The sequence below is a fragment of the Pistacia vera genome, unplaced genomic scaffold, assembly GCF_008641045.1.
Source record: "Pistacia vera cultivar Batoury unplaced genomic scaffold, PisVer_v2 Contig344, whole genome shotgun sequence".
Taxonomy (NCBI): Eukaryota; Viridiplantae; Streptophyta; class Magnoliopsida; order Sapindales; family Anacardiaceae; genus Pistacia; species Pistacia vera.
Window position 1 is genome coordinate 691664 of NW_022196162.1, and position 15863 is coordinate 707526.

The 15863-nt window shown below is 36.1% G+C and overlaps 1 protein-coding gene across 7 annotated transcripts in view; it reads right to left on the reverse strand.

Annotated features, from left to right (window-relative positions):
* LOC116138879 (putative receptor-like protein kinase At4g00960) overlaps positions 1 to 15863 on the reverse strand; it is a 41669-nt gene that overhangs the window by 1289 nt on the left and 24517 nt on the right. Inside the window, exons 1-9 of one of the 7 annotated variants that reach the window (XM_031424555.1) lie at positions 5100 to 5330; positions 4838 to 5019; positions 4081 to 4728; positions 3876 to 4007; positions 3641 to 3801; positions 3317 to 3527; positions 2990 to 3227; positions 2749 to 2899; positions 1426 to 2679 (exon numbers count right to left, since the gene is read on the reverse strand). In XM_031424555.1, coding sequence (XP_031280415.1) covers positions 2371 to 2679; positions 2749 to 2899; positions 2990 to 3227; positions 3317 to 3527; positions 3641 to 3801; positions 3876 to 4007; positions 4081 to 4717 — 1839 coding nt within the window. In that variant the 5' untranslated portion in view covers positions 4718 to 4728; positions 4838 to 5019; positions 5100 to 5330 and the 3' untranslated portion in view covers positions 1426 to 2370. Of the gene's footprint in view, positions 1 to 1425; positions 2680 to 2748; positions 2900 to 2989; positions 3228 to 3316; positions 3528 to 3640; positions 3802 to 3875; positions 4008 to 4080; positions 5341 to 15863 lie in introns of those variants that run through there. The other 6 variants (XM_031424552.1, XM_031424551.1, XM_031424553.1 and 3 more) reach the window with 6 other exon arrangements.

Genomic DNA, 15863 nt, shown 5'->3' on the forward strand with positions numbered 1-15863 from the left:
CAATATTTCGGTATAGTACAAGAGATTACTTATAGCCCCTTATACTTTTAATTAATATCACATTTAACCTTATAATTTCTTAAAGCTTAACATAACTATATACATACTCCTATAATTTATTATTATCAAGTGAATTTCCAAGGGCAAACTCTAATTTATGATTAAACTGTCCTTAAAAACATATTTATTACTATCATTTAAGAGCTTATTGATAGTGTATTAATGCATTGAAAGAGAATGGTACAAAGGTTGTTAAATAAATAATAAATGTCATTTAATTAATTAGATATAAAATATGGTAGTAGAAACCATTAGTTTTGTAGTCGGACGACAAGACTTTAATCATCTGCATGGATTATCCAGAGGTCTTGTGTTCGAATCCTACAAAATATAGGGTGTTCAATGGACATTGGGATCCCGAGGATTAGTGTGAGAGACAGAGGATCATTCAAGTTATTTGCTAGGTATTGTAGTATAAATGTATAATACCTTGACTTACACTTCGACTATGGTCAAGAGTCAAATAGTGAGGCTCAAAACACATCCCTCTTGATTATCATTCATGAAACCCTACAAACTCATCTGGGTTCCAATTGGAAAAGTTGTGAATCATTGAAAAAGTAAACTTGTTGCCTGGATGTTGAGCTACTTCCAATATTTTCATCACGGTTTACGGAAAATGTAGGCCTTTTAGGAGTAGGAATAGCCATTATTTCAGTCTTGAGCATCGAGAAAACTTCCAAGATGGATAGTCTCTCCACTGGATTTTCTTGTACACATAATAGTGCCACTTGCATACATCTCATGATTTTACACGACGAAGATGAATCATCGATGGATCAATAAACTCCATGCCTATGCCGCCTTTCCAAAGTTCATACGCCTGAAAACAAAGCTTAAAATTATGTCCTGCTACAAAAAATGATTGAAAATTTTCATCACTGACTTACATATTCAAGAAGGTTCAAATTTTCGTATGCGCCGTAATAGCATGTATTCCTCTTGCCACTTATGATTTGCAGAAGTAGAACTCCGAAGCTGTAAACATCATACTTCATGGAATAGATTCCTTTTCATACATATTCAGGAGGAATATAGCCACTGCATTAATGGATATTAATGAGAAGTTGGTGAAGTATTTGACAAAAGAAGATATAAAATGAGAAGCCATGGATGGAGTTTAATTACTTACTATGTTCCTACAATCTTACCTGTGTAAGCTTCACACACGTCTTTGCTGAAAAGTCTAGCATTCCAAAATCTGATATCTTCGGGTTCATTTCAGTGTCTAACAAAATATTGCTCNAGCAAAAAAAAAAAGAGGAGAGCTCCATGATGAAAGTCAAGGTCAAAAGTGGCCCGAAACACAAGTTTTCAAATAATGTAAAAGATAAAAGTGTACAAGAACAAAGAACTCAAACTCACCGTCAGTGTGAAGATTCCGGAAACTGAGACTCAACGTAGGCCAAGATCAACGACTAGAACACGACCAATTAGAAAATCCACCGCGTCGAAAAAATGCCGCCAATTTGAGCACTCCCGAGAACTGAGTGAGAGTTCCGCCAACTCAGCAGAACAAAGCCGCCAAGAGTCCGACCAAGATTCAGGCGAAAATTCCGTCTAGATGCCGCCGAAAGCGGTGGAGAGTAAAGAGAGTGAGAAGTAAAAGAGAGACTGAGAAGAGTAAAGGAGTTTTGGAATTTGGATTGTTCACCTCAAATGCGTGTTGTATATTTATGAGCTAAAACACGGCGCCGTTTGGATAATATCAATAGAGTCCCTCATATGCTAAATACTATTTCGGTATAGTACAAAAGAATACTTATAGGCCCTTATACTTTTAATTAATATCACATTTAACCTTACAATTTCTTAAAGTTTAACATTACCATATACATACTCCTATACTTTATTATTATCAAGTGAATTTCCAAGGGCAAACTCTAATTTATATTAAAATGTCCTTAAAAACATATTTATTACTATCATTTAAGAGCTTATTTATTGTGTATTAATTCATTGAAAGAGTATGGTACAAAGGTTGTTGAATAAATAATAAATGTCATTTAATTAATTAGATATAAGATATGGTAGCGGAAACCATTAGCTTTGTGATCAGACGACAAGACTTTAACCATCTGGATGAATTATCCAGAGGTCTTGTGTTCGAATCCTACAAAATATTGGGTGTTCAATAGACCCTGGGATCCAGAGGATTAGTGTGATAGACAGAGGATCATTCAAGTTATTTGCTAGGTATTGTAGTATAAATATATAATACCTTGACTTACACTTCGACTACGGTCAAGAGTCAAATAGTGAGGCTCAAAACACATCCCTCTTGATTATCATTCATGAAACCCTATAATCTCATCTGGGTTCCAACTCGGAAAGTTGTGAATCATTGAAAGAGTAAACTTCTTGCCTGGATGTTGAGCTACTTCCGATATTTTCGTCACGGTTTACAGAAAATGCAGGCTTTTTAGGAGTAGGAATAGCCATTGTTTCAGTCTTGAGCATCGAGAAAACTTCCAACATGGATGGTCTCTCCACTGGATTTTCTTGTACACATAATAGTGCCACTTGCATACATCTCATGATTTTACACGACGAAGATGAATCGTCGAGTGATGGATCAATAAACTCCATGCCTATGCCACCTTTCCAAAGTTCATATGCCTGAAAACAAAGCTTAAAATTATGTCCTGCTATAAAGAAATGATTGAAAAATTTTTATCACTGACTTACATATTCAAGAAGGTTCAAATTTTCGTATGCGCCGTAGTAGCATGTATTCCTCTTGCCACTTATGATTTGCAGAAGTAGAACTCCGAAACTATAAACATCATACTTCATGGAGTAGATCCCTTTCCGTGCATATTCAGGAGGAATATAGCCACTGCATAAATGGATATTAATGAGAATTTGTTAAGTATTTGGCAAAAGAAGATGTAAAATGAGAAGCCATGGATGGAGTTTAATTACTTACTATGTTCCTACAATCTTGCCTGTGTTAGCTTCACACACGTCTTTGTTGAAAAGTCTAGCCATTCCAAAATCTGATATCTTCGGGTTCATTTCAGCGTCTAACAAAATGTTGCTCGATTTCACATCTCGATGAATGATAGTGAAATTCGAGTACTCTTGAAGATATAACAGTCCTTGAGTAACCCCTTCAATAATGTTCACACGCTTTTGCCAATCTAACACATATCCTCTTATTGGGTCTGCAAAATGTTACACGATTGATCAGAAACTGATGCAAACAATGACAGGTAAACAAAAGATAGAATCGAATTAACTGTATAATGCTTACCAAAGAGATACTTATCCAAGCTTTTATTCGGCATGTACTCATATATCAGCATTTTTTCTTCTCTTTCAATGCAATATCCCAAAACTCTAAGTAGATTCACATGCTGAAGTCTTGCAGTAAGTGAAACCTCATTTTCAAACTCCTCCAGTCCTTGAGTAGATGTTGTCGCAAGTCTCTTGACTGCAATTTCCTGATTACCATGTAATTGACCCTGCCACAGTTAATACCAATGCTTAGCACTGGCTGCTGCATATAAGCTCAATTTTTTTTCTGCTTCACAGACTCCTGACATTCATCAGAACCTATAATATCGCGCATATTTACCTTATATACAGGGCCAAATCCACCCTCACCTAGCTTGTTTGCATTAGAAAAGTTGTTTGTAGCGTCTTTGATGCTGGCAAAGCTGAAAACTTGCAGATTTGGAGCATTGCTTTCATGGTTTTGGGGAATAGTTATGCTTCTTCTGCTTCGAAAAATCGACCCTGGAATGGAAAAGAGGAACAAAAATCAATATGATTCTCCTTTCATATTATGAAAACTGAAATCTGTTGAATACCTTTTATCTTGATTACTTTTCTTTGAAAGTAACAAATCATGCAGGCTGTTAGGATAAAAACTGAAGCAATTGGAAGCAAAATCGTCAGCAGTAATCGCCTCCTATTTTCCTGATTCTCCTTTTCTGCAGAAGCTGTAAATTTAATTCACTAAATCAATTAAAATCTGTCTTCAAAATTCAAGAATTGATATGAACAATCACTCACCTGCCAGAGAAAGTGCCCAATTATCATCATTAGACAGCTGAAATGCATTGTAACCAAGGAGTTTCTTCTCCTTGGCATAAGCAATTTTTGCTCGAATCGTTTCAACTCCATCAAAATTGATCCAAGTTGCTCCAATGGTGAATACATTCACTGCATAGGTAGCATTGTATGCGGAAGCAGCTCCGTAACCATAATTCTGAATGAATGCCCTGATTAACTTGTACCCGATGGAACCATCAATGGTGATAGCAGGCCCTGAAGCAGGTGCGCCGATAGCTTTGTCATTTGGGTTCGCTAGTGTCCATGCATAGCCATGGTAAGGCACACCCAGAACCAGTTTGTTAGCTGGAAATCCTCTGCTTAACCAGTTGTTTATACCGAAATCAGTACTAATATTACTTGCAGGGTTGTACAAAGCAGCATGGGTGCCCGTAACGTTATCCCTGGACGGCAGAAAATAGTCATATGCAACCACATGTGCCCAGTCCAAGTTCCTTTTCATCGATTCAATCGGATAACTCACAGTTTCATGATTTGGAATGTACCGAACAGCCGCTGTCAGTATTAGTTCTGGCTCACTAGAGTTTCTCGCATCAGAAGTAATTGCAGCTCTCCACTCATCTAAAAGCCTTCCCATATTATTCAAGTCTGTACCGTTGGGCCACAGCCAGAACAAATCAATCCCTTGAAATCCATAACGCTTGGCGGTTTTTATGGAAGATTCAATAAAAGACTTCCTATGAGAAAGATCACTAACCATTGAAGATAGAACTGAATAGTTCACTTTTTTGCCCAATATGGATTGACTTGTTGCATTCTGTCCATTCCAGATTGACAGAAGAGTTGTAACTGATGGACTTTTGCCTCTGATGGTACCACTAAAGCTTGAGAAGTATTGTTCATTGGCAGATGGGATGGAGAGCTGGTAGGTGGAAGAGTCTACATTGGCAAAAGCACATATAAGGTGAGTAAACAAGGCAGAATTTATTTCTGATATGGGAAAATCACTACCAGCATACCAGTTACCAGCTTTGATCCAACTTTGTGAAATAGAAAACTTCAACCGGCAAGTCATAATAAAAAAGAAGAGGAAGATGATCATACTTTTTGTTGCCGCCATAAACAAAGCTGCTTGATACTTCCCTAGGACTAGATTTTTTAGCCATGCATTAAACAATTAGAAAATATTATGAGACAGGTTCAAGTCATTTGGCTTCTGTTGCTTGTCAAGACATGCCCACTTGTTAAATTTTTTATGAATTATTGAGAAAGAGAGTAAAAGGAGAAATTGTATTTATATTAAATCCTTTGTTACTATTCATGAAAGGATTTTAGACTATCATTTCTACATTTCACACAGCTGGCAAATTGTATTTATAAGTCATGGATTCGGTTAAATAAAATGACAATTTATGAATAGGGGTTATATTTCATTTTCTATGTGATTTTACCCTAAGTCACGGATTCTCTTGAATAAATAGACAATTTTTGAGTAAGGGTTATATTTCATTTTCTCTCCTGTTAAATCGTTTAATATTAAATTCATTTGAAAATACTGAAAACCCCATTAAAAATATAAAAACTCCATTAAATTATCATTTTGACAGCTATAGAAACTAATCAAAGTATTATCAATTGATTGATTGTGGCTGCAAGCTTGCAGTCTTCAGTTAATGTAATCTTTTGAACTCAGAAACGTGTCAAAACTTGAACCAGGTTTTTCTTGTTTCTTTTTGAGGTTGAAGTTGCGTAAACGTAAAGGCACTAAGACTGCTTCCTATGGTGGGTCAAGGGTAAAATAACGACCCATCCTCTTGACTGTATGTTTCCCCAAAAGGGATTTTCTTACTTTAAATAAATTGAAAGAAGGCTATGCTTTCATGGGCCAAACTTTATAGAGCCTTCACGAAGGGCTGATGAATAGAATTGGCTTCTTAGCTTGTGGCACTACAGAAAATTGAGCATCGGCTGAATTCCACAAACAAAGGGTGCATTTGATTCAATATTTCTATCCATATTCTTAATCTTACTCTCAAAATATTGTTTGGCATATTACGAGAAATATCAATATATTTTTTAATTACTTTTAGACTCCTTAAGTTTATTAATTTCATTAAATATCCCTAGAAAAAAGTTTAAAAGTTAACAAAAACACCCCCATCCACCCATACTTGCTAGATTTCAGCAACCACCACCGGTGGTAGCTGGAATCTGTCACAACAGCCTACACCACGATCGAAACTGGCTAGTAATTCACCGATCTGACCATCAACGATGGCCAAAGGAATGACATTTGTTGACGGTTAACGATGGCTATATCTTTGGCAGTCGCTGTAACAACTACTGAAAACTAGTACCATGCATGCATAATAACAATAGAAAATTGGGCCCAAAACTTTCTTTTCATTATAAGTCATATGTCTTTTATACACAATGAAATACTGTTTACAAAAAAGTCATTTTTAAAAGACAAAACAGGGGAAACAGTGTAGTTATTGCTCTTCGCTTGCCGACGCCCCTCCGACTGCATCATCACCTAGATCCTGCACCCACAAAGGAAAAATAACGGGGTGAGCACAAAATAATGCTCAGTAAGTAAAACCCTCTATCTGTTTGTCCCCGTGTATAATACTCTTAATTCTTTCCTTATACTATTTCTGTTTCTACTAAACGTCATGGCCTCATCTTACCGGAGGTACGGCCGGATGGCATTCACACAGTACCATCTCACTCTCCATGACTATCGGGTGGAATTCACACAGTACCAACCCGTTCTTAGTGGCTACCGAGTGGGGATCACGAAGCACCTACTCGGTTTTCATAACTATCAGGTGGAGCCCACCTAGCACCTACCCGTTTCTTATGACTTTTGGGTAACGATCACCAAGCATTAACCCGTCTCTAATCACTGTCGGGTGATGATCACAAAGCATCAACCCACTTCTAATAAATGTCGGATGATGATCACAAAGCATCAACCCACTTATCTAATAACTAACCGGGTGATAGTCACAAAGTATCCACCCATTTCTAATACTTATCGGGTGACGATCACAAAGCATCAACCCATCTCTAATGGCTATTCGGGTGGTGATCACAAAGCATCAACCCGATTCTCATAACCGTCGGGTGATGATCACAAAGCATCAACCCATTTCTACTACTCTTCTCATTCACTCTATTCTAGCATTTTTCATTCTCTCTACCCTTAGAGTAGTTGCATCCACCAAGTTCTCTACTCATAGAGTAATTGCATCCACAAAGTTTCCTACTCTTTCTTAGGTCACTTTTCAATGCATAAATAATGCATATGGATGGTTCATCTCCATTATTGCACTTAGGAAATACCAACAAGTAATGTTGCAAGAATTAAGGTTCACTACTCATACTCAAACCTCTATTAGGCATTTCATCAAACAACTCAAGTGCATTATAAAACTCTACTATAGCAATGATTCTAAATCTTTCTCTAACCATCCAAAATAGGGAGAAACCCCCTCACATAGCCACAAAACCTGCCAAATAAAAACACTTCCAAAAAGGGGATCCACAATACCCCTTCAATTCCATCTCAAACTACCATTCCAAACCACAACTCATTTCTTATCTTTGGAAGGTATAACCAATCACAAGGCATAGAAATCTCTATTTAAACCTCCATACATGGCATATCACATGTATATCACATACATACATCATTTCTATCAAAACCCTAATCAAGAAAATTCTTAAATCTCAACTTGGGTTGGGATTTACTTACCTTGTTATGGAGAGACTTCACCAACTCTTCCTTTCACTTGGTTTGCTTGACTTTTTCTCTACTCTTAACCAAAAGAACAAAAACCCTCAAACTTCAATATAAGCTAAAACTCACAAAGTTTCACAACCAAAGTAAGAATCCTTACCTTAGGAAGCCTTAGGTTGATTTTCTACCCCAAATCACTTCAAAAACCCCTTGGAACTCCTTGCTCAAAAGAAAGAGAAGTTGAGAGGGAGCAAGAGAGGAGAGTTGCGTTAGAGAAGAAGAATGAAGGGTTTGCTAATTCTTAATTCCTTTTAATGAAATTTATACACAAGCATTCCCATTTTGCCCTTACTCTTCTTTGGGAATTCTATCTATATCCTTTGATTCATTACAAACACACCCCCAAGTCAACATATTCAAGTCAACATATTCTCCATGAAAAATCCTTACATTTTACTCCCCACTTTTCCTACTAATTAGGGGTAGAAAGGTCAAATTGCCCTTAGGGAAGAAAATATCTAAAACTTAGCAGACATTTTGGTCGGCCTGTCGCCGCGGCGAAGAAGCTTCTGTCGCCGCGGCGAAACTGTCCAGAGAGTTTCCCGTGGTTTCAACACACCTTCGCCGCGGCGAAGATTATTCTTCGCCCCGGCGAAGATTGGCACACTGAACTTCTTCTATTTTCAACCAATTTCAGGGCAAACATTCAACACAACACTCAATCAAACAATATTACCAAAAACCAACTCAAATAAGAGCGAAAGAAGAAACAACAACTACGTACCTCAAGTGGGGTGTTACAGTCGCTGACGGCCAAAGATGGACTTTTGCAACGTCATACCAACCAGATCCGACTGGTATATGTCGTAACGCAATTTTTTGGCCAGATTCTGGGTGGTGACCAGAATCTGGCACTGAGGGTGGTAGGGGTGTTTTTGTCATTTTATAAATTTTTTATATATTGGGGTATTTAGTTAAATTAGCAAACCTAGGGGGTTTTTTTTTTTTATAAATTTTTAAATTTTAGCACGTAATACTCCCTTATTCAACTAGCCAATATTATTCCCAAAATCCTATCCAAAATAATAAAACAAACGGACACAAAATATTTTCTATAAACACTTGAATGTAAAAACACTCATTACATTTTCAAGCAACTTTTGTGATTATCTGAAACTTTCCAAGGGCATCTTCCATCATGTTCCAGGACAGACTAGGCCTACTTGATCGGTGACTAAGTGCGAATATATCAATATCTTCTCTAATTATGTACCATGAGAGGCTATATTGTCTTTCGGCTACCAGTTTGGTGATTGTTTACCTTATTGACTGGGCAAATTTTCACCTTCAATGCACATTTACTTTCCTCATCTTCATCTCTTTTAACTGAAAACGCAGGCCTTTCAGGAGTTGGGATGGTTGCAGTTTCGCTTTTGAGCATCGTATAAACATCCAACATGGTTGGTCTATCTGCAGGATTTTCTTGGACTCATAGTAGAGCTACCTGCAAGCGTTTCTTCAGTTTCCATGGAGAAGACGAATCGCCTAGTGATAAATCGAAAAACTCCATGACTTCACCTTCTTTCCACAATTCATACCCCTGAAGTAACTTAAATGTTACCCAACTTTGGCCAAGTTTCTTGCTATAGTACATCCTAATTTTTTTTCAAAAAATTAGGATGTCTATAGGAAAGAATGACTGGTAACTTACATATTCTGAAAGGGTCAAATTTTTGCAGGGGCCACAATAGCATGCAGTCTTCTTGCCACTGATGATTTGTAGAAGTAGAACTCCATAGCTATAAACACCATAATTCATGGAGTATATATCTGTTCTTACATACTCAAGGGGAATATAGCCATTGCAATTCAACGTAAACGCCGAAAATTGTCAATAATTCAACAAATGAAACATATAAAATGTCATGTTTTGTTAAAACCTTGACAGACAAGTTAATTACTTACTATGTTCTAGTAATGCGGCTGGTTTTCGCATCACATTCATCTTTTGTAAAAGCCATAGCCATGCCAAAATCCAATATCTTGGGATTCAGGTCTTTGTCCAATAAAATGCTGTTAGCCTTCCGGTCTTTGTGAACTATCGTAAAATTCGAGTATTCTTGAAGATATAAAGTCCTTTGAGTAATCCCTTCAAATGATTTGAATGCGTTGTTCCCAATCTAATAGATACCGCCTCCATGATTGTGCAGAAAATTGGAATTATCAAGAAGCAAGAACGAGGGCTTCTTTGAAGCTTAGATGATTAGGCCTATAGATAAGAACCAGAACCAGAACCAAAACCAAAACCCAAGAGTTTGCACACCAAAGATGTAGAAATCCAAGCTTTTGTTTGGCATGTGCTTGTAAATCAACATATTTTCTTCCCTCTGAGTGCAAATCCCCAAGATCGGTACCAGATTTACATGTTGCAACCTCACGGTAAGCTCGACTTGATTCTTGAACTCCTCAAGTCCTTGATGAGAATTTTTGGAAACTCTCTTCACTGCTATCTCCTGTCCTATTGGAAATTTCCCCTTAAATATATATACATAGTGATCACTAGCTTCATTCTTGAACTCTTGAAGTCCTTGATGGATTTTGAGATCAAACAGTTTCTAATATTACCTTGTAAATAGGTCTATATCCACCCTCCCTGAGCTTTTTGTCACTTGAGAAGTTATTTGTAGCTTCTTTAATAGTTGTAAACCTGAATATTTACAGATTGTTTGCATTTTTGTTAAGATTTCTGGCAGCTGATGCTTTTGTTTTCAGTTTAGACTGCAATCTTTTCATACTACTTATAACCCCTGAAACGAATGTAATGAAATGCAAAAATAGGAAATAGTTAGGCAATCATTCAATTTCATTATGGTTATATAATTAGAGTCAAATTACCTCTTGGCTTGAGTAATATTCTTTTCAAAAAACACATTAAGATCCCCAATAGCAGCAGAAATGTTGCTAATGTAACCAGAATAATCATCAGAAGCTGCTGTTTGTTTCTACCGATCATCACCAATCTTTTGTGATAGCTAGGCCTGAAGCCGGTGCACCAACTGAAATATCATGGGAATTAAGAAGCGTCCATGCATAGCAATGATAAGGCAAACCAAGTACCAGCTTCTCAGCAAGTAGTCCTTTATCAAGCCATTCCTTTATACTATCATTTGTATTGAGCCAGCCTGATGGGCCATATAAAGCAGCATGAGTGCTGTAAAATTATCTCTTGTAGGCAAATAGTAATCATATGCTAAAAGATGCATCCAATCCAAGTTCTTCTGCATTGAATATACAGAGTAAATCATGGAGTCGTTTGCAGGCTAGTGATGACAGCTCATTACCAATATCAGCTGTGACTTGTCAGAGTTTCTTGACTCAGAAGTTACTGCAGCGTAGCACTCATCTAAAAGGGTTCCTAAAAATTGGTCATTTTGGTGCTTCTATTAGGCTTTACACCACAAAGGTCTTGGCCTTGGAAGTCATAAACCCCAGCAGTTTTTATGGAGGAGTCAATGAAAGTCTGTCTTGAAGATGTTTGGTTTATCATTGAAGAAAGGATAGTAGAGCATTGCCGTCCAGCCCAGATTGATAATAGGGTCGTAACTGATGGATTCTTGTGCTTCACAGTACTAGAGAAATTAGAGAAGGATTTTTCATAGGTGGAGTTTATTAAGATGTTGTCAGTGGAGGAATCTATGTAAGCATACTACACATAAGGTGAGTGAAAAGAGCACAATTTATGCCAGAAATCGGAAGCTCATTGCAGGAAATCCAGTGGCCGCCTCTAATCCAACTTTGACAGTATGAGAACTGCAAACTGAGGGACAGGTATAGGAAAATAAGGCTGATGGTTTTGCAAGCCATTGATTCGTTGTACAAGAAAAAATTTAGCCAAATTTGAAGCAAATTTTAGTATATGCTAATGCTAATTCTAATTCTAATTCTAATGTTAGGCAAATCGGAAGCTATCTAAGGTAAGTAAGTGTGCGCAAGAAAAAATTGAATTTTTTTATATGCTAATCAAGCTTTCAATAGGAAGGAAATTTTACTTTTAAAATTTTTGGTCATTCTTCGGTCAACTGTTTAAAAACTGTGCATTTGTGTCAGACAAAATTAAAGGATGCACATCTTTACTGAATGCATAGCCAGTCAACTATAAAAAATCCCAGAATTGTCAAATTTTTGAGGTTACTGCTACATATAATTACCACCACCACCAATTAGGAGTGAGCAGGAAAAATTGAAATTGTCATACCTGGAAGCATTTTTGGTCGATATACTGTCATACAATTACCAAGGAAAATTGGATGAAACCCTTAAGACGGAAAGTGACACCGACATTCTTGTTTAATAACCACATTAATTGAATATTCCATGAATCGGATATTCATCCGAAAAAGTTGACAATTAATTAATATAGTTAGATTGACTTATCCTCTTTATAAACCTGTAGATGATTGTGTGCATATAACAAATAAACTAAAAGAAAGTATTGCATCAGCTATGAATAGTAGTACAGAACAAAATTAACTCTACAGAATAGAGTTACAGGTAAAAGAATTAATCAATGCCTTATGGTGTTACAAGGGATGCAAACAAACAAACAAACAAACAAAAAAAAATTGGAAAACTTGAGTGTTTCAGAGGAATTCTGCAATCTCCCCTGCATGCAGTAATTATTTCAATATCTTTCAAGATTAGTCATTGACTCATCGCGGTACCAGTTGAGTAATTGTTGCATCATTGACTGAAAATATTTTCACCTTGACGATGCAATTACTATCCTCATCTTCATCTCTTTTGACTGAAAAAGCAGGCTTCTTAGGAGAAGGGATGTCTTCAATTTCACCTTTGAGCATGTTATAAACCTTGAGCATGGTTGGTCTTTCANATAATCAAATAATGTCCGCATTCATTGGTAAGCACTGGTGAACACCTTGAGCACCTTGTACTTAATAAATGGCTGAAGTCTAATTTATGCCAAACTATGACCCTACATTATTGTAACCAAGAAGAGAAAAAAAACTTGTATTCATTGGTAAGTCAATATAAACTTAATAGATTGCTAAAGTCCAATCGACATTTCCTGTTATTTTCTTGGAGGACAAATAATTACGTATGTAATATGTAATATGTTGAGCTGGAATATATGTCACTCATTATTTTTTCTTAGACGGCTCTTTGTTGTTGCTTTTTTGTTCTGAGCTAAACATCTCAATGTCTTAAAAAAATTAGCTTAAAGTAAACCAATAAAATGACATGCATCAAGTCAATGTCATCGTATTGGCCTTTTCTTCGAATTATCCATATAATACAAGATGAAACTACAACCAATTAATCGCTTTCATAGTTGGCATCCATGTTTAATGGCAATAGGTTCAATAACATTGCAGAAAATTATAATGGTCAAATTAAGCAGCTTCCTACCCGATCTCCAAGGACCACCAAATATTGGTCTTGCAAAAGCCTAGAGTCATCTTGCTACCACTTCAGAAATTGTTGCATCATCAACCGAAATTAATTCTGAACTTTTAGTCATTTTCTTTTCATCACTTTGTTCTGAGACGGCAGGCTTCTTAGGGCTGATTACTGTATTTGTGGATCCAGTTTTGAGCATCGAGGAAATTTCTAACATGGACAGCCTATCATTTTGGTTTTCTTGGACACATAGTAGAGCTATTTCCAAGCATCTCATTAATTTACATGAGGATTGTGTATCATCTAATGATGGATCCACAAACTCCATGCCTTTGTCATCTTTCCATGACTCATATGCCTGAAATTTTATATGAAAATATATATATCGAATTAAATATTTCCAATACTAATTAGTAATATTAATGGCAAACTTACATGCTTTAGAAGGCTCAAGTCTTCATGTGAGCCATATAACGATGAAACCTTTTTTCCACTTATGATTTGTAGAAGTAGAACCCCAAAACTATAGACATCAAGTTTAGTTGAATATATGCCTCTTTTAACATATTCAGGAGGGATATAACCACTGCATTGAATTATCAGAGATAGTGTGTTAAGCATGTGTCTTAACAAGTGCAAGCTTACAAAGCAATATAGAATAAAAGAAGATTTACGTGTATTTACTATGTTCCAACAATTCGTTCTGTTTGATGATCATTTTCCACAAAAATTTTGGCTATACCAAAATCTAATATTTTAGGCTTCATATTTTCATCCAATAATACATTACTTAGTTTCAGGTCTCGATGAATAATAGTCAATCTCGAATATTCTTGGAGATACACAAGTCCTTGGATAATCCCCTCTATGATTTGAACACGTTTTGTCCAATCCAAAAGAATTCGTGNGAGGAACATAGCCACTGCAATTCAACATAGGCAAGAAAATGCCATTATTCAACAAAGAAAACTTATAGAAATAATGTGTCACATATCAATTTAAGCAAGTTAATAACTTACTATGTTCTAACTATGCGGCCTGTGTTAGCTTCGAATTCATCTTTCGTAAAAGCTTTAGCCATTCCAAAATTTGATATTTTGGGGTTCATTTCTTTACCCAACAAAATGCTGCCAGCCTTTAAGTCTCTATGAACTTTTTTAAAGTTTGAGTATTCTTACAGATATAAAAGCCCTTGAGTAACACCTTCAATGATCTGAACACGCTTTCTCTAATCTAAAAGATATCGTCTGTTAGCATCTGTAGAAAACTAGACTTGTAATCATTTGGTCAATTAAAAACTAGAAGCAAAAACAACAAGACAGTCAAGTTTCCACAAGTCCTAAAACATAACTGTTTTCGCTTATGTTTTGATCTTTCTAGAAAAGAGTAAGATTACATATATAAACTTGTATAGGAGTGACATATCATTCATCCATTTTGGTATCAGTTTGAAGAGTTTGTAAGCGTAATATTGTTACATGGACAAACTATTTAAACCCAGTTAAAGATATATAGATCATAGTTGGAAGTATAGAGTTTGCATACCAAAGATGTAGAAATCCAAGCTTTTGTTTCAGCATGTGTTCATAAATCAGCATCTTTTCTTTCTTTTCAGTGCAAATTCCCAAGACTTGTACAAGATTTACATGCTGAAGCCTTGCAGTAAGCTCAACTTCATTCTTAAACTCTTTAAGTCCTTGATGAGAAGTTTCTGAAAGTCTCTTGACCACTATTTCTTGTCCCTTCATTAACCTCCCTTAACAGTTGAAACCAAGTACTTTTTCAAACAAAATTTATATACAAACTGATGTGACACAATAGGCTTAATCTAATACTTTAAAAAATATCATGAACACCCTGTATATGGCATCAGCTGGACAACTCCTAAACCAGCACCTTATACGTTACAATCTGTTAGTATTACCTTGTAGACAGGACCGTATCCACCCTCGTCGAGCTTATTATTGCTCGAGAAGTTATTTGTAGCCGCTTTAATGGTTGTAAAACTGAATACTTGCAGCTTATTTGCATCATTGTTAAGTTTTTCAGTAGCTGATATTTTTATTTTTAGTTTAGATAGTGAACTCTTCATAGTACTCATAATCCCTGAAACCAAATATAATGTAAAGCACAATTCAGTCATATAAATGGTCAAATTACTCTATTTCAGGGTTGATTATAGCACTCATATTGAACTGCAAGCTTAAGTTACCTGTTGATTTGAGTACTCTTCTTTTCAAGCAGCAAATTATGGCATTAAGAAGCAGCATAAGTATTGCTACTGTAACAAGAATTATTATCAGTAACTGCGACTTGTTTCGTTGATCTTCAGTACTTTCCTTTTGAACTAAAAATATGTTTCTTATGTTCATTAGATTCACATAGTTGTTAAACTTCTCTAATATTTTAATAATATGATAAATTGGAAACACTTGGGATTGATCTTCCTAGTGAAATTCCCCTGTATTTTCTCTGTTAAGCTAATAATGGAAAAGATAATTGAAGAANCGCTTTCTGTAGTCTAAAAGATACCGTCTGTTATCATCTGCAGAAAACCAGACTTGTAATCAGTTGGTCAATTAAAAACTGGAAGCAAAAACAACAAGACAGTCAAGGTTTC